The 23581-nt window shown below is 42.0% G+C and overlaps 1 protein-coding gene across 3 annotated transcripts in view; it reads left to right on the plus strand.

The window, feature by feature from the left end:
• BCAT1 (branched chain amino acid transaminase 1) overlaps window positions 1-20960 on the plus strand; it is a 99096-nt gene extending 78136 nt beyond the window's left edge. For all 3 annotated transcript variants that reach the window (XM_054036507.1, XM_054036503.1, XM_054036512.1), the window contains 4 exons: window positions 347-432; window positions 1306-1446; window positions 3183-3257; window positions 10104-20960. In XM_054036507.1, the coding sequence (XP_053892482.1) occupies window positions 347-432; window positions 1306-1446; window positions 3183-3257; window positions 10104-10145 (344 nt within the window). In that variant the 3' untranslated portion in view covers window positions 10146-20960. The remainder of the gene's footprint in view (window positions 1-346; window positions 433-1305; window positions 1447-3182; window positions 3258-10103) is intronic.
• Window positions 20961-23581: the final 2621 nt, after the last annotated feature.

Here is a 23581-nt window from a genome sequence, read left to right on the forward strand (position 1 = left end):
ATAATTACTCCACCTCGGCGAGAAGTGGAAGCTCTGTTGGCGGGAGAGCAACTTCCGCTAACATAGCACCGGTGTGGACAGCACGAAACTTGCATCACTCAGGGGGGCTTTTTCACACCCCTAAGCTCTGTAAATTGTATCGATTTAGGCTGTAGTGTAGACCTGCCCTCAGATATATGCATAGATTCAAAACAGGTGGCATCCAACTGAGTTTGTGCAATTTAGAAACTCCCTCTGAAATTCTAACCAATGTTTGTATCTTATGATATCGGATATTGCATGATGGTATCTGATAATTCTGCTCTCATTTAAATATTTTATTTTGTTTGCATTTTTGTTTCAACAGAAGAGGAACTGGCAACCCCACCGTTAGATGGCATCATTCTTCCTGGAGTGACAAGGCAGAGCATCTTGGAGCTGGCACGCAAGTGGGTGGGTGTTTGCCTTGTCCCTCAGTAGTAGCAATTTTAACAACTGTGAGATACGCTGTTATGAAAGTAACTCATTTATTGTGTTCAAGTAATGGCTCACAGTTCCACCTGATCCTTTAAACCAAATACGAACTGGGGAAGCATGTTAAAATTAAAAAGACTTGGCCAAACCACCCAGACACCAGCATTCGTTCCACGGAGCCACATATAGTCTAACTAGTTCCCAATAAGTATTCCCACACAAAAATCTTCATTAATTTTGTGTTAGAGTTGCCAGACTCCACATCCCATTAATACAATTGGCTTAAAGTAAGGAAATAAGCAACTGTCATTCATCACCCCATCTACACTCTATTCATCAGCTCCTTGTTCCACCACCTATAGCCCATGTGTCTCCACCTTCATTCTGAGCAACCAGGGTACAGCCTTAAGTCCAGCCGTAGATGTAATGCCTGTATTCTGGCAGTTTTCAAATCTGTACTTGAATACAAGTTCTCATGGACACTATAAGCTCAGCAATGATCAAAAGCATACAGGTCCTCCGTTTACATCCCATCCAAAAGTTCTGCTGCAGCTGCACAGAGTTCCTGAACACCATGCTGAGGTTCAGCACCAAATTTGAGGGGAAAGTGCCACCTAGTGAATTGCCATCATCACTCGTTCTAGATCTTGGGTTTTCCTTGGAGGTCATTCATTTAACTACTGACTAGGCCATCGCTTGCTTAGCTGTATGAGAACTGAAAATTAACTGGCTACAACTGGGTTTGTTAAAAATATCACCTCTGTGATACAATTACAGGTGTCTAATGTAAGGAAAGAATTACGACCTTTAAGAATGTGTGCTCTAGTTTTGTGTTTCTGATCTCTGGCACAGGGAGAATTTAAAGTGTCTGAGCGGTACATCACCATGAGTGATCTGACAGCTGCTTTGGAGGAAAACAGAGTGAAGGAGATGTTTGGTGCTGGGACAGCTTGTGTCGTATGCCCTATTTCTAAAATATTATACAAAGGCAAGGTAAGGAAAGTATTTGTGTTTGTTTTTTCTTCCCCATATAATTACAGCTTGGCATTGTCTGAGGTTCATGCGGGAAGTATCTTATCAGTATATTGCCTCCTAACTTCTTCCCAACTTCTTCTCAAGTTGGGGAAAACTGATTTTTTTTTTTCAAAATTTCCCCACCCTCTTTTTTGTGTTTAATTTGAAATTTCAGAACTTAATTTTTTTTACCAGCTCTATAGTTCGTTGAAAAGTGGGGGGCAGATTTATTTTAAATTTAAGTAAAAAAAAAAAATCATTCAGACAAAAAAAATCAAAATTTGAAATTTCATCAACATTTTGCAATTAGAAGCATTTCAGCCAGCTCTGTGATGTGATTTGCAATCAAATCTTCCCTTAATAGGGAGGCTGACAGCCAGTCACAGTTCCTCAATTCTGTTCTGCCCATCCCTGGCATAAATTAAAATTGCAGAGGAGGAGATTTAAATTCTTCCATCAGCAGAAACGGGTCATACAGAGAACATGGCTTTGCTCCACCATGACCACTCCCCTTCCATACCCTAATACAGTGGTCCCCAACCTTTTTCGTCTGGTGGGCACCAGACGATGAGCCACAGAGGACCATGGCGGCGGATGAGCATCCGCCGAAATGCCGCTGACAAGCGGCAACGTCAATAGGCGTTGCTGCTGACAAGCAGCGTCATCCAGAGGCATCGCCGCCGAAATGCCGCTGATTTTGGTGGCATTTCGGCAGTGACGCCTCTGAATGACGCTGCTTGTCGGCGGCATTTCGGCGGATGCTTGTCCGCCAGCCAGTACGCGGGCACTTAGACGCCCCTGCCCTAATATGTCTCCTTCCTAACCCCATCCCATGCCTGACTTAATCCTTCCCCTTATACCAGGCAGCACAGCTCTGTTGGAGAGGACACAGATGGCAGAACTGGTACAGGAGATGGCATAACTGTTTCTGTCTGCTGTACACCAGTTGGGAAATTCCCCCTGAACAAGGGGAATTCTGTAGAGCATTTCTCTGTCCTGTTTAAGTTCACTTTGCACTGCTTACATTGCACAAAATGAACTTCGCAGACCAGTGAATCCAGCCCAAGAGGTATGTTGATATGTTTCTTTGTGAAGATAGACAATAGAACAAATAAAATAACTATGTAGAAAATGCTGCTTCTAATAGAGGGACTATATCTATTAATATGATCATGCTTTTGAGATACGAATGGGAAACATTAAGATTGACTATTGAAAATTATGGTAAATGTACTTGTTTTAACACAATACACAGTGTAGATAGTAAATAGAAAGGTGCTTCTTTGAGTTGACTATCCTCCTCCTCAAGCCTTACTGATTGAGCAAGAAGGTAAGTGTGGAGTAGTGATTAGACCTTGCTTGGACTCCGGTAGCAGCTGGGTTCTATTACTGGGTTCTATTCCTGGCTTTATTGCCTCTCCTTTGGCCAAGTCACTGAGGAGGGCCTAAACCAACTCTCATTACAGTCAATAGAAGTAGTACAGTTGACATGAATGTCAGCTGATCCTTGAGCTTTCTGTGTCTCCTATAAAATGGATATTAATGATCCTTACCCACCTGATGGGAGTGTTGTGAGGTTTAATTAATGTTTGTGAAGTGCTTTGAGGTCCTCAGATTTAAAAGGCATTTATATCTGTATGTACTTGTTGTTGCTTTTGTTATCTGACTGTACATGATGAGCTTCTAGGACTTATTCTCATTTTAATTCCACCTAGAATTTGCACATTCCAACTATGGAGAATGGACCTCAGTTAGCAACCCGCTTCCTGAATCAGCTGACTGATATCCAAGTAAGGGATTCTCTTCTTTGGTATGATAACATAATGAAAGAGATGAAATAGAATGAATGAATAGTTTTTCTGTTACAGGCTCCAGGAATCAAAATATAGACTCTTTCTCCCACCTCTCCTGGCATTGAAACCTTGGTAGATTATCAGTGGTAAGGGATGGTGCAGGAAGATATTTACCCTACATGTCACTGAGGGATGCTGTTTTACTCCTTAAAACGTGCACTCCCTCTTTCATCTTGAAACAGAGTGATTTTAATACAGGTGTGAAATACAGGAGTGCTTGTAAAAGACTGATGTTTATGTCCTCGTCACATGACATGGGCCAGGATTATAAAAAGTTATACCCAGTCATTATCCACAAACTCCAGTGGCAGCTGTTTCATCTTCCCTTTAAAAAAATACACAGTCAGATAAAACCTAATATCAACTTCCACAAAATAGTACAGCCAATCAATTACCCCCCCCCCACACACACACACAAAGTGATGTCTTGGATGGTGGGCATGGTATTTGATATTGGCCAGTAACTGCTATCTTGTAGGCTCAGTGTCTTTCTGATCATGCAGCCACTACTTGTTCCCAAAACAGTTCCTCCTCTAGTGGCTTGTTGGATGTTAAGATGGATGGATCTACCATTTGGCACTTGTATTTGCTCTCAGTATCTGGAGAGGCATGTTTTACTTCGGTCAGTGCACAAAGACTGTCAATAGCATTCTGGACATCCTCAAGAAGCTGAGAACCAGTGTCCTCCTTGGTTTATTTAGATGTCTTCTCTTTCTCCTGTAGGGGGTGGTGAATGATATATGGCCTCAGCATGGATAGAATAGCTGTTACCTTGACAGGTTGCAAGTCGCTTTGTTTGAGATCTAACATTCTCTCCCACTTACTATGGCAGTAACTCTTTGGCATTCTTCTCATAGTATTTCTTCTGATCTGGGTTGCAATAGTTATTTCGTAATTGCCGCAGAGTTAATGGTCTGTGGCTCAAGAAGCACATTAGATGTTGCCACTAAGGTTTTTATCCTCCTGCCGTTGAGCTGCTGAACTGGTGATCCTAATAAAACATAGTGAGATGTGTTGCAGTATCCATACTAAATATGGATCCCTTGAATCTATCAGGGCTTTTATTTTAAATTTTTACTGACTCTTCTGCAAATCCTCACCTGGTGGGCATGAACTGATAGAGCCATAAAAAAATTGTCAGATTGAGTCATTCATTAATTGTGGCCCGTTGTCTGCTATCAACTCACCTGGAATCCCATGGCTAACATATTGAGATTTACAATGTGATATTCAATGTGTTGTACAATAGAGTAGTTTCAGAGTAACAGCCGTGTTAGTCTGTATCCGCAAAAAGAAGAACAGGAGTACTTGTGGCACCTTAGAGACTAACAAATTTATTAGAGCATAAGCTTTCGTGGACTACAGCCCACTTCTTCGGATGCATATAGAATAGTCCATTCTATATGCATCCGAAGAAGTGGGCTGTAGTCCACGAAAGCTTATGCTCTAATAAATTTGTTAGTCTCTAAGGTGCCACAAGTACTCCTGTTCTTCTTTTTACAATAGAGTAGTTAAAAATAAAATAAAATGAATAGCATTCCACTAACCCTTCATTTTTTAAATCAAGTAGTGTGTACCGGCCTTGGACTAGGGACAGTCGAGCAACTTAGGTAGTTTCAGTAGCTCTTTTGGATTCTTGTTCTATTTATTGCAGGTTTCACACATGGATACTATCATATAGATTCTGTCCGAGCTGCTTTTTACCACCCTGCTGAAAAGCAGCTAGAAAGTTGTTGAATCTGTACCCTGCTGGATTCCCCCTCTGTGACAGAATTCTCAGGTGGCACAGATCCACCATTGTGGGTTCTAGGCTTGTCTCCAGTTCCCTCATGGACACCATCCAGGGTAGTCTTTACACCTTTTCAAAACAAAGTATTGTTTGATCACAACAGGAACATAACAAGGCAAAAAGGTTTTTCAACACAACAAACAGCCTATATGCATGCCTGTCTTACCTAATGCTTAGGTAGGCCTAGCTTATCCAGACGCCCCACCGCTGGGGTGGGGAGACAGTTTGCACACCTGCAGTCTCTGCATCCCTGCCACCAGAGCTTCAGGGACTCAGGTTTTTATCCACTACAAAATTTTGTTTCAGTTTTCTGCCTGGGTTTCCCCTCTCCTCTGCCAAGGCAAGGGTGTCGAACCCAGCATGGTCTGAGATAAACTTCAGAGGGAATGACACCTGCTTTGTCCCATGAAGTATTGGTGGCTATCAGGAGGGTTTCTCCATTTTCCTGTTTACCTGCAAACTAACCCATGCTAAAAGTAACCCTTAATAATCATATAGCAAACAACACAATAATAATCAAACTGACAGATGAAACACACGATACTAATAAACTATCACAGGCAGCTCCCATGCCCTTCACTTGGGTCATTTATATTCTGATTCCCCTCAAAAAAATCTCCCTATGTAATTTCAGTGGAATACAGTATTGTTTGCTGTGCTCTGCTAAGCAGCTTCCACATTCCACCATGGAGGTGTGGAGCATTTCAGTGTTAGAGGAAACAATTCCCAGATGTTTGTATTTAGCATGAAAAGGGCTTGTGTGTGCTTCTGCATAAAGATGCTGTATGAATTAGGCCCAATTGTCGTAATGGTCTCTATATTAGGAGCTGGACTGAGACTACTAATTCATTTTGTGTATGCCAACTGACAGTGAGTAGATGATGAGACTTTCAGTTCCAGCAATGAACACTGCATTTGAACCAGTAACCTAGAGGTGAATCGCTCCGTATCCAATTGCTAATCACCTCTGCCATCCAGTTCCCTCGTATGCAATACATACTAGTTTAACATTTTCAGATTTCTTTGATTATTTTGCATCTAGATCTGTTTTCCTGCCACTTACTGTTTTTTGTAATCCACAATCCTCCATGTGCAACAGGATTTACTTAGATTTGAACAGCTGTTCAGTGGAAAGTAGAGCTAGAATGACAAATTAGAACTTTGTGGGCAGTACTGATTACATTTCTCGCGGCAGTAGCAAGAGACAGGGGAACACTGCAGTATGCATTTACACTTGTGTTACTAAAAGGAAATTGTGATTACTATAGATTGATAGAGAGTTTAGATGAAATAATTTACTCTGTGTATAGCATTGGTGTGGTTATGAATGCATCAATCACAGAATACTGTGTTCTATAACAGCTTGAGTTAGAGGATTTAAAGATGAGGTTCTCTCTGGGAATTGCACTGCCTCTGAAATGCCAATCAGTGCAGGCAACCTCCTTCTTCCCTAAATAAGAAGCCCTGAATGCTTTGGCTAATATGGCCAGTGGTTCCAAATATTGTAGATTATTTATGGCTTCTTCATGATGATTTGTATTTTTAAGGAGGATGCAGTGAAAGCTTGTTCATTTTTAAAGTGTAGCTCAGAAAGCAATTTGGGTGGGATAGGTCAACAGTTTCAGGTGAAATTATTATTTGTATTAGAGTAGAATTTAAAGGCCACGATCAGTATCAGGGCCCCATTGTGCCAGGCGCTGTAAAAATATATAATAAGAGACAGTCCTGCTACACACACTAAATAGGCAAGCCTGAGAAAATAGTGGTAGAGAGAGTTGGCTAGAGGAGGAAGTATTATTATCTCTATTTTACACATCAGAACCTGAGCAGCAGAGAGATTGAGTGACTTGCCCAGGTTACATAGGAAGTCTGTGGCCAATCCAGAAATGGAATCTGATCTACTTAGTCCCAAAATAGTGTCTTAACTGCACAAACATCCTTCTTTTCTAAAATATGAGAATGAACTCAAACCTTTGGCAAAAACTGAATCCATACTGACCCTTTTGGGGAACTTATGGAAGTCTAGATTGTGATTTCAGTTTTATGCACCTCTGCATTTCTTGGTGCTGAACAGGGTGAGACACTGAAGTCTGAGGGTACGTCTCAGGAGATCAGCGGGTAGTAATCGACTATCGGGGATCGATTTATCGCGTCTCGTCTAGACGTGATAAATCGTTCCCCAAACGCGCTCCTGTCGACTCTGGAACTCCACCAGAGTGAGAGGCGGAAGCGGAGTCGACGGGGGAGCCGCGGCTGTCGATCCCGCGCCGGGAGGACCCGAGGTAAATCGATCTAAGATACGTCAACTTCGGCTACGCTATTCTCGTAGCTGAAGTTGCGTATCTTAGATCGATCTCCCCCCACCCCCAGTGTAGATCTGCCCTGAGTGAGGCTGTTCTTACGAACAGAAGCAGGGGATACTGGAAGTCACAAGAGAGCTTGTTTTCAGGAGATTTCCTGCCCATTTTTGCAGGTTCTGGAGGTTCAGATAAATTCCCAAGGTTTTTGAGTTTCACTCAGTTACTTGACAGGTGAATTAATAGCAGTAATTATCCTAATTAGCGGAGTAAACTTCAACATAAAGAACTCACCTCTTTTAATGGAAAATGCTGATGCAGCCTCTGCTCAGCTTGGAGGGGGCATGAAGGGAGACAGGAGCCTTTATGGTGCCTCATTGGCCAGTGCTTGAGCCAGGTCAATTTCTAGTGTGAATCGGAGGAGCCTCACAGCTGCTGTGACTTATACCAGCTGCCTAGGACTCCCAAGGGGCTGTTCCCATAGTAAAGGATCACCAGGGTTAGCGCCAACTCCCTTTTCTCCAGTCATGCCCTCTACATTACAGTGTCTCTTTGCCACCCAGGGATTAGCCCATGCTGTGGGAATCCTGCGCTTGTTGGTTAAACTGGCATTATGGCTGCTTTGCAATGCCAGGGAAGCATGAAGCATCTATGGTGGGGACAAGGAACTGGCCTGGAAATGTCATGAGTGGAGCCCTGCTTTTCGAGCATGGTGTTACATCAGCTGTGCTGCAGACCTGTGTCCAGTGATAGCAGAATTAGCAACAAGGAGAAGAAATATCCCCAAGGACTGTTAGAAGACATTGTGGTGTTGTGTTGTACAGAGAGCTGTTCAGCCACTGGCCTTCGAAGACAGCACTCCCAAATGCTGTGTTTTCAAGTGAACACAGCAACAAGCCAAGAGCTTTTTCTCTTCTTGGGAATTCATCTTTTAATTTGCTCTTCTGCCCTAAGGTTTTTCTCTTATGGTCTCCATGCTTCCACACTCCATTTCAGTGTGTATACTGGGCCACTAGAGATGTATAGGCTGCAGTGCCTTCCGTATGCAGATGGTACTCAGCTCTCTGTTGTCATCTTAGTCTGACCCACAGGTGAAGTCTAGAGATAATCTGACTCAAAGGCACTGGCCTGGGATTCAGGAGATCTGGGTTCCATTCCTGGGTCTGCCACAGTTCCCCATGTGCCTTTGGGCAAATTATTTCATTATTATGCTGCTTCTCCTACCTGTAAAGCAAGGATACTACTTCCCTGGTTTGTCTGTCTATTTAGATTGTAGACTCCTCATGGCAAGGACTGTCTCATACTATTTATATGTACAGCGCCTAGCACAGTAGGGCTCTGATATCAGGGCTTTTAGGTGCTACTGTAATATAAGTAGTAATTGAGTTGACATGTCCAATATTTGAGATTAGACTTTACTTCCACCTGTCCCCTTAACCACAATCCCACATCATTTACTGATTTCTCTTCTCTCTCTACTCTGACCGCTGTTTTCTCTCACTGTAACAGGGCTTTACCTTCACCATTGTGGTACACTTGACTCGCTAGTCAAAAGCCAAAGTCCTCACCTTCCAAAGATAAACAAAAGTCCAAACCCCAAACAATGTTCAGCCCTCCTGGGCTCGACTAGTCTTTTTCTTGGCCCTTCCCAGGGCTAATTTGTATAGCTGTAGTCCTTTCTCCACCCAGGTCTGCCCTGGTCTCCCTCACTGTTGATTTAGAAGTTGAAAAGTAGCTTCCTTCCACCCTCTGTGGCCAGACAGTCACAAATGGACTCTGAACGGTTCCTTGTCCCATTGTTGCAGAGAGTTTCCATGCCCTCTCAGAAGGATCCAGTGCTCCATCTACTACTAACCTATATCCACATATAATTTACCTAAATGAATGAGCTGTGTCTGATTAGGGTTTGTGACAGAGAGCCTTAGAACTGTTTACCTTCAGATTAAGATCAAATGCAGTGTCAGTGTAATAGCTAACTGTCCTCTGCCCTGGGACTGTCTTGAAGAGAGATGGTAGGTCTTTTCCATCCCTGCCGTCTGTAACCCTGTTTATTACACAGTGAGAGCAGACTCATTCTTCATCCACAGTAGATCTGGTTTTTTTGGTTTACCATGTTGGTGTAACATCTTCTCTAATTTTACTCTGTGATATTTGTGATTAGATTTATTTCAGGTTTAATAAAAAAGATGTAATAAAAAGCTACTTTTTAAAAAAGGGGGAAATAGACACATTTGCATATTGGGACCTGAGCAGGGTCTGCACATGTGAGCAGATTAGTAAAATGACCACAGGGAATAGTTGCGGGACTTTTAACACAGGTTGTATTAAATGCATAAACACCTCCATCAAAGCAGGACTGGTCTGCTTTATATCCTCTCACAGGAGAGTATCTTCACCCCTTCACAGCCTACTCCGTAGAGATGGATAAAGTGTCAAACTGCCTTCAGCTTTGTTTAAAACACAGACTGTAGCTAAGGCATAAAACCACAAATAATGTGTTTTATAGGGGGCAGTTGTGGCAGTGGAAAGGAGCTTTGAAGTAGGTGTAAGTTATAGTTACTCCCACCTACAGGTCCCTTTACCCTGCCAGAGTGGTGGAAAAGGGCCTTAGAGTGAACGAAAGTCAGGTCACGGGAAAATTTTGTTGGTGCAGAGTTATCTTTATTTCCTGAAATACGTTCTTTGTTTTTGTTTCAGTACGGAAGAGAAGACAGCGAATGGACACTCCTGGTGTCATGAATGCAGAGTGGCGGGGATCAGACCTTCCATACACTACCCGACAGGCCAAACCGTTACACCAGAACAATCACCGATTTGCTGTAGCTGCCCATTTAGAGCTGTGCGTAGGGTAGTCAGTGTTCTCCCTTTCCTCCCCAGGGTGATTTGTTTCCACTTGCCAGGGAATGTGAACACAATCATTATGATTTCTACCATAGTCTTGCTAATAGAAGCCTATCTTCTTGTTAGAGATGCTAGATGTAAGCAATAGAACTGTCCCAACTGTTTTCTTGGTGCCTCCTTGTGTCTTATGTACAGTCCAAAAACTTGTCAGATACTCTTCAACTGGTCTTCAGTGTAAGCCATGGTGTTTTTTCAACTGCCACCACTACCGGAGAAGACTGCCATATAAAAAAAGTTGCCCATTACTTAGGGGAACAGTTACTATCCCTTAGTCCTATTTCATTTGCATCCTCAGGCAATGGATTATGTTTTTCTCTGTTACTCCACTTATGTGGGAGGTTCCTCTCTGCATTCCCAGAGCCCTGAGGAGCCCCTGTTTTTTATTCTGCCAACATCATACCCTCACCTTTTAGGCCCCATGTCATAGCAACCACGCCTTTAGAATGAGGATGACTTGGTGGGAAATCCCTTCAGAGCCCAGCAACACCACTCCTAAATCAGCTTATAAGAACTTACAAGATACAAAGTGATCTTTCCCCACCCAAGGCTTTACAGTGCTCCCAGCCCTGGCTGGCCCACTTGTTTCTTAATATGATCTTTCTATTTTCTGAAGAGGCTGTGGCTTTCCAGTATGGGTTCTCCTATATCTTCCGCTGCTTGCCAGTGGAAAAGTGCTCAATGCAGGAGAACAGAGGGATTTTGTTCACCCCTTGTCATTCTGCACTACCATGTTCCCTTACCTTTTCATACACCACTAGACTCATGATACACTCTCTTGTTGCCATTTGGAAGCAGATACAGAGCTGTTAGCTCGCAATTAGGGAAATGAATAACTTCTGCAAATTTTCTTTAACCCTTAAATATGCTACCATCCATATAAGCTTTCTCATCTATGCACACACTTTTCTCAACTAGTTTTAAGATGTCTCTTGCCAAAAAGGAATTATAGTATTCGGTAGTAATACTCCAAAATGCTAGGGGCCTGATTCTTCTGTTATTCTGACATAGAACTCATATAACTTCATAGCTGTCAGTGGAGTTATACCTGCATAAAATCAGTTTAACAGAATGGAGCCTCAGACCCTACATTTTACACTAGCCATACAGCAGTATTTTGGGAACTAACTTGTATTTTTTTAATAAGGGGGGGAAGAGTTTCTCTCCCACACTTTCTAACTGACCCCACCTATAACTGGCAGTTGCTAACACAATGTAAAATATATTAAGCATCATTTTTAATGGACAGCCCCTTGTCTTAAGCCACCACTTAAAATTATCCACAAGGCTTTCTTGTACAGTATTTGGTCAAACATTACCCTCAGTCTCTACTAGGCCACCATTTTCTGCTGGTCCCGTGAGTGATGGGTTAGACAGATCTTGCTGCAGTCTGTTCTGATACCTTATTGAAGAACAGTTGAAGGTTACCAGTGACAATTGTTCAGAGTGAGTTGTTGGACAGTGTTCTATTTAGAATATACCTACAAGCACAAAATGCTGTTTCATTTATGGTAGCAGTAGTACTGTGTATCTCTTCTACTCACAATTTAAATCTGTACTGTGCTCTGGTCTCTGTTCAGTTTCTTGTGATATATCCTAGGCCAGTGGTAGTTTATTTATTTTTATTCGTCTACTGGAAAAATTAACATGGGGAATACATTGAGATACAATGTGAGGTAGAGGCGTTTTTCCAACAAGGCAAGTACCACAACTGAAGAGTGCCTTTGACTAGAGTGTGTCATAGAGCTCATACCAGATTACGTCATGAATGAGACTAAATGGCTTCCTATTACTGAACTGTAACCTGTTCCCTCACGTTTAGCTTAGATAATTGTCTTTGACAGCAAAAGTCTAGGTGGTTCGGTTTGACTGAGATGCCTGGGGAATTGGATGTGCAACTCCCATACTTGAGATATCAGTAGTATTAACAGAAGTTGCACATCGAATTCCCCATGGACAGTACTGACAGTAATCTACTCACAAGTCAGAATGAAAAAATGAAGACCCAGTTATAATAATTGATTTAGAGTGGTTGACGCTTTAAGTGGTTGACGCCTTAAAGTCTTAAATCAGACTACAGTAATTTTAAGTGGGGCTCAACATTGGCCTGTAGTTGTTGTAGTCTACACTGACTTTTGGGGAGACCTGAGTTAGACCTCCTGTCTTATCTCTTCACCTCTTGTACTGCTGGAGACCTCAAAAGTGCAAGGGTTAACAGAGGATAAAATTGGAAGATCCACAAAAATATGAGCTATTTCCTAGAGAAAAAGTGAAACCATGTAGAGCACTCCCAGTCAGCTAGTGTCATCTCTGTGAATACTTTTGCTCCCTCTTGGTAAATTCAAACAGCCTTGATTATTTTCATTCAGGCTCTGGGTGAATAGGTTCCAGTTTTTAAACACTATATACTAAATAAACCAGCAGAGTATTTTGATCTTTCATGACAATCCTGTGTGGAAATACATAGCCTGCATTCTGCATCTGTATTATTTTATTCTTTTATCATAAAATTCCAAGAAATAACATTTGTAAATAACAGTGAGCACTTGATCAATACTGTGTTCTCCTTATTTTAGCCCATAAAGTTTAGGGAGGAACCGTGCTATTCCCTGAGCTGATAGACTGTAAAAGAACATCTGCGCATCTCTTTTCTATGTGCGCTGTTTGTTTAATTGTAGCAGATTAACATAGAAAGGGTATGGTACATCATAACTAGGCAATTATCCATTCTTCATCACTTAGTTATGGTTACACTAATTGATCATTTAAGAAATAAGATAGTCTAACATTAGGAACATTTGAGGCTGTTCAGAAAAGATCAACAAATTAATAATTGTGTGATATTTGCATAATTGGCTGCAATTATTTAATGTTTAATTGGCTGATCAAATGCGATTCAGCCTCTCACATGTGTATGCTTTACAAACAGTGGTACTTTAAAATGATAATGATGAACTATAATTTTTGCAAGTTCTTTCTTTCCCCCACTTCATTCTTTGATTATTTTCAGCCTTGAGCATGTTCCTAATTTTCAGTTTAGTTTCAGCTATTTATCTGTCAGAAAGAAGTCCTTAAAATGAGATCCCATTTCAGAGGTCCACAAAAACTAGTGTTTCATTCAAACCTTGATGATGCAGGAGTTGTGGAATTAGCAGCTGTCACTGCATTGCCAGATTCATAATAGCAGTTCAGGGCAAATTCACCCAGGGGTAACAATGATTTATTCTGGTGAGAACTCTGGCAAAGGATCCTCAGAGTAGAAAGTCCATCCAGAAGAGGTTGTGGCAGCACAAAGCAAATGTAATTTCCTTGAGAGGGGAGTTAGGAGGGCAGCAAGGACCAAAAAATGGGAGATGCTGGCCAGGGAATATGGCCATTGGATGATCTCAATGACTCAATATAGTCTTCAACAGTGTCCATGAGAAGGATTCCCAGAAAACCCCAGCCATAAGCTAAGTCTGCCCACGTCCCCGAGGGACTGCAGTGGTAATACCACCTGCCCTTTTTCTGGATGAATCACCACTGGAGTGCTGGGAGATATAATTGACCCTTCCTTGCCTAAGTGCTGGTGATTCTCTTGCCCTTATTTTATATTACACCTGGAGAATGGTAATCTGAAAAATAGGGCATTTGAAAGGTAGAGGTTCAGTATGTGCTGGTGGGAATGAACACACAATAGGGTATGTCTACACTCAAGTTAGAGGCGTGATTCCCAGCTTGAGGAGACATACCCACGCTCGCGCTGATAGAGCTAGCATGCTAAAAGTAGAGTATAAGCCGCGATGGTGTGAGCAGCAGGAGGGGTTAGTCATCCAAACATCCCTGGGGTCTCAGAAGGGATCGTACACAGGGAAGCTAGCTCCTTAAACTACTGCAGCTACACTTCTATTTTTAGCATGCTAGCTCAGTCAGAATTAACGTGGGTATGTCTTACTGAGCTGGGAGTCGCACCTTCAGCTTGATGTGTAGACATACCGATATGTGAATCACCGCCCCTGTCCAAGCAGTGGGCAAGGCAGAAGGGGCGAGAGTTGAGAGCTATTTCACAGCTCCATCACCTGGGGGGAAGGAGAGGAGGAACTCTTGTCCAGTGTTATCTATAGAGCAACCTATGTCATCTCCTCAAATCACTTAGCCCCTTTACTTTGCTTCAGTATGTAACGATGCAACGTCATAGAGCAAATGTTGCAATGCCCTGTCAGAGCATGGCACAGTGATTGATCTTCCAGGCCTTGCTCAGACTCCTTTCACCTCTTCAGGACCCTACATATGGTGCACAGAGTAGACAGGCCCAGTAATGAGGGAAAAGCAGCATGCAGGTGGGTGCACTTGTATCACAGTGTATGTCTGTGCTGCAATTAAAAAAAAAAAAAACCACAGCAAGTCTCAGAGCTGGGGTCAACTGACTCGGACTGGTGCTCCAGGGCTAAAAATAGCAGTGCAGATGATTGGACTGGAGCCTGGGCTCTGAGACCCTCCCCTGTCACCGGGTTACAGAGCCCAGGCTCCAGCCCAAACCCAAACTTCTACACTGCTGTTTTTACCTCAAAGCGCAAGCCCCATAAGCTTAAGTCAGCTGACCCAGGCGCTGAGACTTGTTGCTGTGGGTCTTTTATTGCAGTGTAGACACACTCGCATTCCAGATACCTAAAGCAGGGCTAATACTAATGACCTACCCAGGGATGGGGTGGGTTCTCCATCACTTGGAATCTTTAAATCAAAGATTGGAGATGTCTTTCTAGAAAATACGCTGTAGCTCCGCCAGAGGTTATGGGCTTGATGCAGAGTTTACTGGATGAGCTACAGCCTATGCTATGTAGGAGGTCAGACTAGATGATCATAACAGTTCTTTTTGGCCTTAAAATGTATTTGTAAGAAGTTTGTATTTATAGCCTCCCCGGGCTGTCAGTGTCTGTGCTTTCAGTCATCGCCTGGGTCTTTCTCCCCGTCACCTATTATTTTGCAAGTAATGTTGGCACAGGTAGGTGCCAGCTTTTTCCTTTCCCCAGGGTGCTCAACCCCTGCTCAGGGCACAGGCCCCACCCCCAGTCCACCCCTTCCCCCAAACCTCTGCCTCTTTCCACTCCCTCCCCCGAATGTGCCCGGTCCCTGCTCCTCCCGCACACCGCAGAACAGCGGCTTGCGGGAGGCACTGGGAGGGAGGGGGAGGAGTAGATTGGCAGAGCTGCCGGCAGGCAGGAGATGCTGTGGGGAGGGGGAGAAGTTAATCAGTAGGGCTGCCGGTGGGCGGGAGGCACTGCAGGGAGGGAGGAACTGGCTGGCTGCTGGTGAGGGCTAAGGACCTGCTAATTTTTTTCGTGGGTGCTCCAGCCCACGGAGTCGGTGCCTATGAATGTTGGGGCTAAATTTTAGCACAGTTAGTAACTCATATTAATGGGGCCTTTGCAGTTAATTCCCTATGTACTGTGCTGGAAAGGCAATTTCTTTGGTGCTCAAACAGATATCTGGTCAAGGAGTGTGGAAGTCATTAAAGAGCAGCAGAATGAGGAAAAAGGTGATGGTCTTTTATCTGCACAATACATTTTATTGCAGGTGTTTTACTCATCCCAGTCTGCAAAGTGCCTCTTCCAAAATATTTTTATTAAACTTTTAAATCTATATTTCCTTTCACATGGTCGGCCTCTAGACAAGACTGCACAGTGCATTCCATTAATTCAAATTCTATTAAACATAATGAACAAAAACAGCTTTAGTTTAAACAGTAAGTCTGGAGTCTCATGGCCTTCATGAAATGCAAAATATACTGCCGAATTCTTATTTCTTTCCATGTATCTAACCAAATTATAACCGAAAGCCAAGTAGGCTATTAATACCTGGAGCATAACACAAAAGCCTAGCCAAAAACTTTTTACCCTGAGTTCTTTGATCCCATTTGCAAAATGGGGCACATGCTAGAGAGGAGGGGAGTTTGAGCAAAGGCTGAGGAGCCACGTACTCCAGAGTTTCAGTTCTGGCTCTCACATTGACTCTGTGATCATGGGCAAGTCATCTAGCCTCTCTTTGACTCCACTTGCCCACCTGCAAAATGGAAACAGTGCAACCTAACTCGCAGGTGTTGTGAGGAATAAATACCCAGTGATCTCATATTTTTGGCCTGGGGGACACGGGAGAAATCTTAAAAAGTCTGCCCTGTTATGAGCACAGAAGCATAAGCCAACCACTAGCTGCTGGGACCTAGGTAGACATTTCCCCATATGGGAAGGTTATCCCATAACTGTCTACCACAGGGTTCCTTGCACCTTTCTCTGAAGCATCTTGTACTGGTCACAGTCAGAGACAGGATACTGGAGTAGAGGGAGCACTGATCTGATGATCTAGTATGGCAATTCCTATGCCTGTCCATCCAGGAAGTGGACACAGTCTGTCCTTTCACTCCCCTGAATGCAAGGATTAAATCAGGCTAGTGCTGCCAGCAATAGCCTCCCTTAAAGACCCTGGCCAACAAAGTGGGTCCTCCTTGGAGCAAGGAGAAGGAGGATGAATGATCCTCATCCAGGAGTCTTTCTGGGGAGGTGTGTATTGTCACCATCCTCTAACCATCAGCTCTCCTATAATCCAAAAATTGAACTGTGTGTTTGCAAAGCACTTTGAGGACAACAAGCATTGTGGGTAAATGCAAAATATTATTATAATTATTACGACGTCTTATGTGGCTCGTAGGATTCAATCTAGCCTTTAACAAAACAGAATTTATTTTGCTACAGGTAAAATCTCTTCTATGAATCTAATTCACTTCAAGAAATCTGTTTAAACAGCACAGATAGATGCCAGACGCAGAGCCAGCATTTGAAGCATCCCTTCCTGATTAGTTGCAACATCTTGATTATACAGAGGAAAATGTTATATGTAGACATACACTTTTCGTATGATGTGTCTTATTTTTAAGGTTTCCTGCAGTAGGACCATAATCCTGCAAAGTGCATAGCTCAGTTCCAAGTTTAAAATTGCATCTGACACACAGTACAGATTTGACAAGAGCACTATTCACTGATCAGAGATAAATTTAATTTTTACGTGTGTCAAAATAAAATCAAGGGCGTAGAAGCAACTTCATCCATCATGCTTCTAAACCCCTGTATACGAGAAGTCCACCCTATCCCGTTTTAGAGCTGTGCCTTATAACATAACATTCCAATCACCCTGTGGGATCCATCCTACTCTGGTGCTGAGTGCTCTTGACTTCAGCAAGTAGCAGTTGAGAATTATTCGAGTGCTGTGTTTTATCCAATTCTACAGACATACATTGTGTCATGAAGGTCAAGATTGTGCAAAGAATAACTGATATTTGCTAAAATACCTCCTCCTAATGGTAAGATAATGTTCCTTCTTGCTTAATTTAGGTAGCTAGATTGTTATTCATAATGGAGGAGGAAGATACTGACATTGAATTGGTAAAGAAACAGTAGTATTAGAATCATCTTCCTTTGTTAAACATGGTGGTTATTAGGCTAGGTTCCAATATATTTTCCCTGACCAGGATGGAAAAATCTGACAACAGTATTAGCCAAACCATGCTATAGGTGTCCCCAATTCCACTTGATTCTCCATTGCCCTTGTGCAGTCATTTACACCATTGCAAAGTAGGTGTAAAAATGCTACCAAATCAGACTGGTCATGCTCTTGGTCTGTGGCACAATTGCAAAGGTCGTTTCTCAGACACACACAAAAAAACCCTGTCCCCATGGGCTAGAGAACCATGCCAGTACCTTACTGGGACCAGTCATGTTGGAAACACTCTGCTGTTGCCAGTGTGGATAGACCCATGTGACTCTCCTTTAATCTGAAGGAAGACCTGTGTTGAAATACACAAAATAAATCCCCCCACCAAAAAAAAAAAAAAAAAAGGATAGAAAGACTCAATAGATAAAGGATAGAATCAATGTTTTTGGGGATATGTTTATTCTGGGGTTGCTCATTTAAAAAATTGTGATTTTAAAAACCAGACACAATCAGTCATTTTTTACCTGAATTATTAAGGCCAAGATATTAAAATTGGACCCTAACAGTCAATGGGAGCTGCTGGATGCTAAGAACTTATGAAAATTTGGCAATTTTTTCAGGAGCCCAGATAAGGATTCAGGGGTCTAACTTTAAGTTTTGGAAGATTTTTTTTGCCTAAATGTTTAGAATTGCAGGCTGGATGAGGTTATTGTAAGAAAAGAAACTAAGACTTTGAAGAAGAAATTAACCATGATTTACAAATGACTTCACAATTCTTTGTAATAACCCCCACAGGAAATCACTTATGTTAATGACCAACTATGTCTGTGGAAAAATATTAGGTAAAATATGTTCTCTTTCCATCCATACAATAGTTAGTTCTCTTAGTTCATTTAAGTCTGTTTTAGAACCTGATCATGCCAGGTGCTTAGCGGTTGACTTAAGTGGGAACTGCTATCGGAGGCACTTGCCCTCCACCAGGATCAGACACACTGAAGGGGTCATCAGATCTATTATGTCTGGCATAATTGTAAAAGTGATTGAGATAAAAAAAAAGAGCTTTTGATAACTTTCTGTACAGGAATATTTACAAATTGTTTGGTTTTCTTTTTAAAATATACATGGATTTAAAAATAATTTGGTTTAAATTTTTTGAAAAAATATTCCCAACATCCCCAAACTCACCCATAATCTTTAAGAAGTGTCCAGAAGAAAAGCAAGCAACTGCTGTGACACTTTCTTAGGGTACCCAGGACTCTGAGTCACATTACCCTGCTGCCTCCAGCATGAGGAAGTCTTTCTTTTGGTAGCTGGCTGTCAGCTCCCTGTCACTGCCAGCCCTTCAGCCTTCAAACACTCTCCTCTGGGCTCTGCCGGCCCTTACTTTGCCTTGCAGGTTAACAATAGGTACATCCCAGTCCCCCAGCCACTCCAAAAGCATCCCTCCCGTAATGTTCAGCCCTGTCACTGGACACCTGTAATTACGGGGGTTGCAACTCCCAAGGGAATAGAACACAAATACCAGTTTACCTGATTCAACTGAGTACCAGCTCCAATCTAAGAACACAGCACTGTAATCTATGAATACTCAAAACAAATCTATATTTATTAATAAAGTAGAGATTTAAGAGAGAGTGAGGAATGGTAATAAGAGCCAAAGATTACAAATAAAAGTATAACACACGGCTGCTAGATTAAAATTTAACTTTAGCAGGCTACAATCCTTTGTCTAAAATCGTCTCTCACCTAAGCTTTTTCTGCAGAGCTTGCTGGTTTCAGTCAAACCAGGATCCAAAACATTCATGAATCACCCCCTTCCCCCCCCCCCCCCCCGGGTGTTCCTCAGTGAAATGGATAACGTAGGGGGTCCTTTTTCCTTTCTCTTATACCTCAGAGTTTATCTTTGCACTCCTGAGACAAGACAACCCCCGGTGGTTCTAGTCTTTGGTGTCTCCCCATTTGACAGCACTTCCTCGCGTTGATTTAGAATACAAATGTAGCTCCCATTGTGTTTGGCTTCCAATGATTTTTGGTCAATACTAAGTGCTAGTGGGAGGTGCCAGGGTGAAGCCTTCTATCCGCAGAACAGGTACAGCAAGGGCAGTGACAGTATAACCTTCTCCTACAGTGCTCCACCACAGTACCTCAATCATGTTCTGGGGTCCACGTAGTATTTCTATGCCCATTCGGCCCTTAGAGCAAGACTGCCAATTAGTGCCAAATGTTGGAGTGATGATTTATGATGTGAATCACTGTTTGGAAAAGTGCTTATCACAAGCTTAAGTGCTTAAAGTTATGCACTTGCTTTCCTGAATCGAGCCTAACAGCTTGACTGAGACCAGCAACTCATTTTATATAGGTCACCAAACAGCAAAAAAATGTTAGGTGCTAGAGTCAAGCCAACCGTGTAAGATGAAAGGTTCCATATCTTTTCAAATCCAACTCCCACAAAACCTTTCTATCATATCATGTGCCAGTAGCTGGCTAGGGCTCATGATAGGAGGAGAATTAGATAATTGTTAACTATTATCATCCCTTAATTTAAGATGTTGCCAAGAAATTAATCTCTTTCTTCTCCATCCTTCACCTTCTAGTAGGGTTGCCTGGGCTGCTGCAGTATAAATTGACTGGATATTGAAGGGTCTTTATAATGATGAGGAATAATAGGGTTTTTATATTAAATTATATTAAAGCATTTTCATTAGAGTGGTATGTGTTTGGGTCAATGAATGCCTCAATCTAATCAGTTTCTGAATTGGTTATTAATGTACTGTAGAAATACTTGGAATTCCGGCATTTTAAGTAGGAGAAATTGTCAACTTAAACAGGGAGAAATAAACACCTCTGAAGAGTCTCTGCTTTCATAAATGTTCAAGTTAACAGGATATTTTACCAAGATCTGAGCATATAAAAGTATTAAAGGAACAGATGTGTGGGAAAAAAATATTGGGTAAAGCAAAGGAAACTCTACCTCATCCTTCTTTAAAGATTTTGTAGAAGCACAATTAAACACTCCTAATGGCATTGTTATACACAAACCATCTGGCATGAAAGAAACACTTTATATTTGTATGTCTAAACTTCCTGTTATAACTGTATTTTGCTGGCAATAGAAGTAGTCTATATTGTTTGCAGTTTCCTCATCAGATCTGTAATTATGCAGTGTTTCTGTTTTCAATAAAGGAATTTAATGGACCGCTGTTTGTGGCATGTTATGAAATCTGCACTGTCAAGTACATCTAATATGGCATACATACCACATGTATGTATAAAATTGAAGCTTGAAAGCTGAATTTTAAAGAAGTATTTTATCAAATTAGGCCAATGGAAACACACACAGTGCTGAGGAGCTAATTGTGTAGTAAAAATCCTAAATTTCGGTTCTGCCCTCAGTTACCCATTGAAGTAAAGGGGCATGACATCCAAGGAAATGGGTGAAGAATTGGGCCCTAAGAATATCAGACATGCATCTTTCTAGCCAAACCTGGATGTAGATATACTTATTTCATTAGAGTAAAAGCTGTTGGGCAAATGAAGCAGTTAAACTGACTGGCTGCTAACCACAATGTCATGAAACAGCTTTTAACAGCACATCAGAACTTTGCAGCAGTGATTAAATGAAGCCATTATTATCAGGGTTTCTCAGTAAAGATTTCAAGGGAGTGAAGCAATCCAGAAGAAAACTGAATACTTACAGTGCTTATTTCACAGGGTGTTTCTGAGGGGTAAGGACATTGACTAACGTGAAGCATTTTGAAGATGGAAAGGATTGTAGAATGGTTGTCATTAAAATCGTGACACTTACCATATCTAGTAGTCACATTTCCCAAATGACTTGCCCTATTTCCCATTCTCGGTACAGTGAATACTGCAAATAAGATGGTACAGATCCATACACCGATGAGGTACACATCAGTGGTGCCCCCCATATTCATGTAAGTACTAAGTGTTAGTTATTGCTAAGGGAACGACAAGCCTGCATGTCAGAATCAGACTTATTCCCATGTTCCCCCTTTCTATTCTCCCCCATTCAATCACCGTGCTTACTCTGGTTTCTCTTCAGATCGTATAAATCTTTCGCCTTTGTTTTGCTAATACAATATTCAAAGCCTGCTTATCCCAAGTGGTGTTAATTTGGGGCCTGGTCCTGCAAAGTGCTGAGCACTCTCTAATAAATGATTAGCACCATCAATAGGTCCATACCCTTAGTGAGAGAGAGAGAGAGAGAGAGAGACTGCTTCCCACTGCAAAATCTTGAGAGGATCCAATCACCAATACTATTTGGAGATTCCCAATGAGTGACAAAAGCTTTATTTGCCAAAGAGCTTGTTTGCTCCTTTGAGAGAAGAATAGTATAAATGGCAACATTGTTCTTGCAGGGTTGAAGTTTGCACTTATAGTTTCCAGAACAATACTTCTAAGGTACAGATTCCTCTAAAACAGAGGTGACAGCTATGTCTGTCATTGAAAGACTGGTTTTAAAACATTAGTTAGATGGGGGCCAGAGAGAAAAAATGTCTTTGCTATATAGCTCTTCAAACAAGGAAAGATGCAAAAAAGTTATGCCAGAGTTTCCAATAAATGCAGTCAAAATACAGACTTGGAATTCAGTGCTTGGAGTTATGTTGGCACAAAGGTGGTTTTCAACTTCATGTTAGCTTCTCCTCTCCCCTTCCCCCTGCTCAATTGTGGTCATAAGCATCATTACAGTGAAGTTGCTCTAAAATTACACCATCACAACGAAAAATAGAATTTGGTCCAATATCTCCACATCTGTCCTCTATGCTTCTCCAAAGAGGTGTTCCTGGCAGAAACTGCATGAGTTTGGCAATGGTTGATCTCTCTCTGTTCCAAGACATTAGAATGAACTTCAGAGCTCATACAGGGAAATCCTTATGGTGCTACTTCTTTTGAACAATAAAGTACTGTAATACACTTCCATTAATTCACGTCTATCCTAAAAACCCCTACATCACCACAGTCTATTAAAATGCCTTTTAGTTGTGTAAGGAAGAAGTTACTCACTCTTGCAGTAACTGTGGTTCTTTGAGATGCATTCCCCCTATGGGTGCTCCACTTCCGGTGACTTCGGAGCAGTATCCCCACAGGAAGGAGGGGAGGAATTGAGTCCAGAACTGAAGACAGGACTGCATTACCAAGTGCCACATCTGACATGGATCAAGGCATAGTGTTTAGAAAATGTATGTAGTGAAGCACATGTAATGGCCTTGTGCATCTCAGGTACTAGAATGTTTTTGAGTAATGCCATAGATGTTACTTGTGATCTGGTAGAATGTGCTACCTCACTTTGGGGGGTTGAGCAGAGATTGTGGACATCTATCTATCCACGATGGAAATGAAGCATCTGTGTGACTTCCCAAAATTGACTGGTCCTGGGTAAGCAGAAGGCCCATGTCTGTCTAAGGTATGAAAATAAGTTGAAACTTCTGTGTTTTTTGGACAAAAACACCAGATGAATGGACAGGTTAAGATGAAAATCTAGTAGTACTTCAGGTAAGAATTTATGTGTAAAGAGATGTTGTCCTTGAAAAACACTGTCAAGTGGAGGAGGTCTGCTATCAAGCCCCTCTCCTTCCGCCCCCCCCCCAATTTCTCTGACTCTACAGGCTAACGTGATAGTTACTAAAAAGTCTGTCTTCATGGATAAGTGAGGCAAAGAATACGTTGTCATTGATTCAAATGGAGGTCTTGTTAGATATCTAAGTATGAGGTTGAGGATCCAAATCAGAATGGGCTCCTAACTTGAGGGGTAGAGGTTCCCCAAACCCTTAATAAACCGTGAAGAGATAGGGTGA

This window comes from Malaclemys terrapin, chromosome 1 (genome assembly GCF_027887155.1).
Source record: "Malaclemys terrapin pileata isolate rMalTer1 chromosome 1, rMalTer1.hap1, whole genome shotgun sequence".
NCBI lineage: Eukaryota > Metazoa > Chordata > Testudines > Emydidae > Malaclemys > Malaclemys terrapin.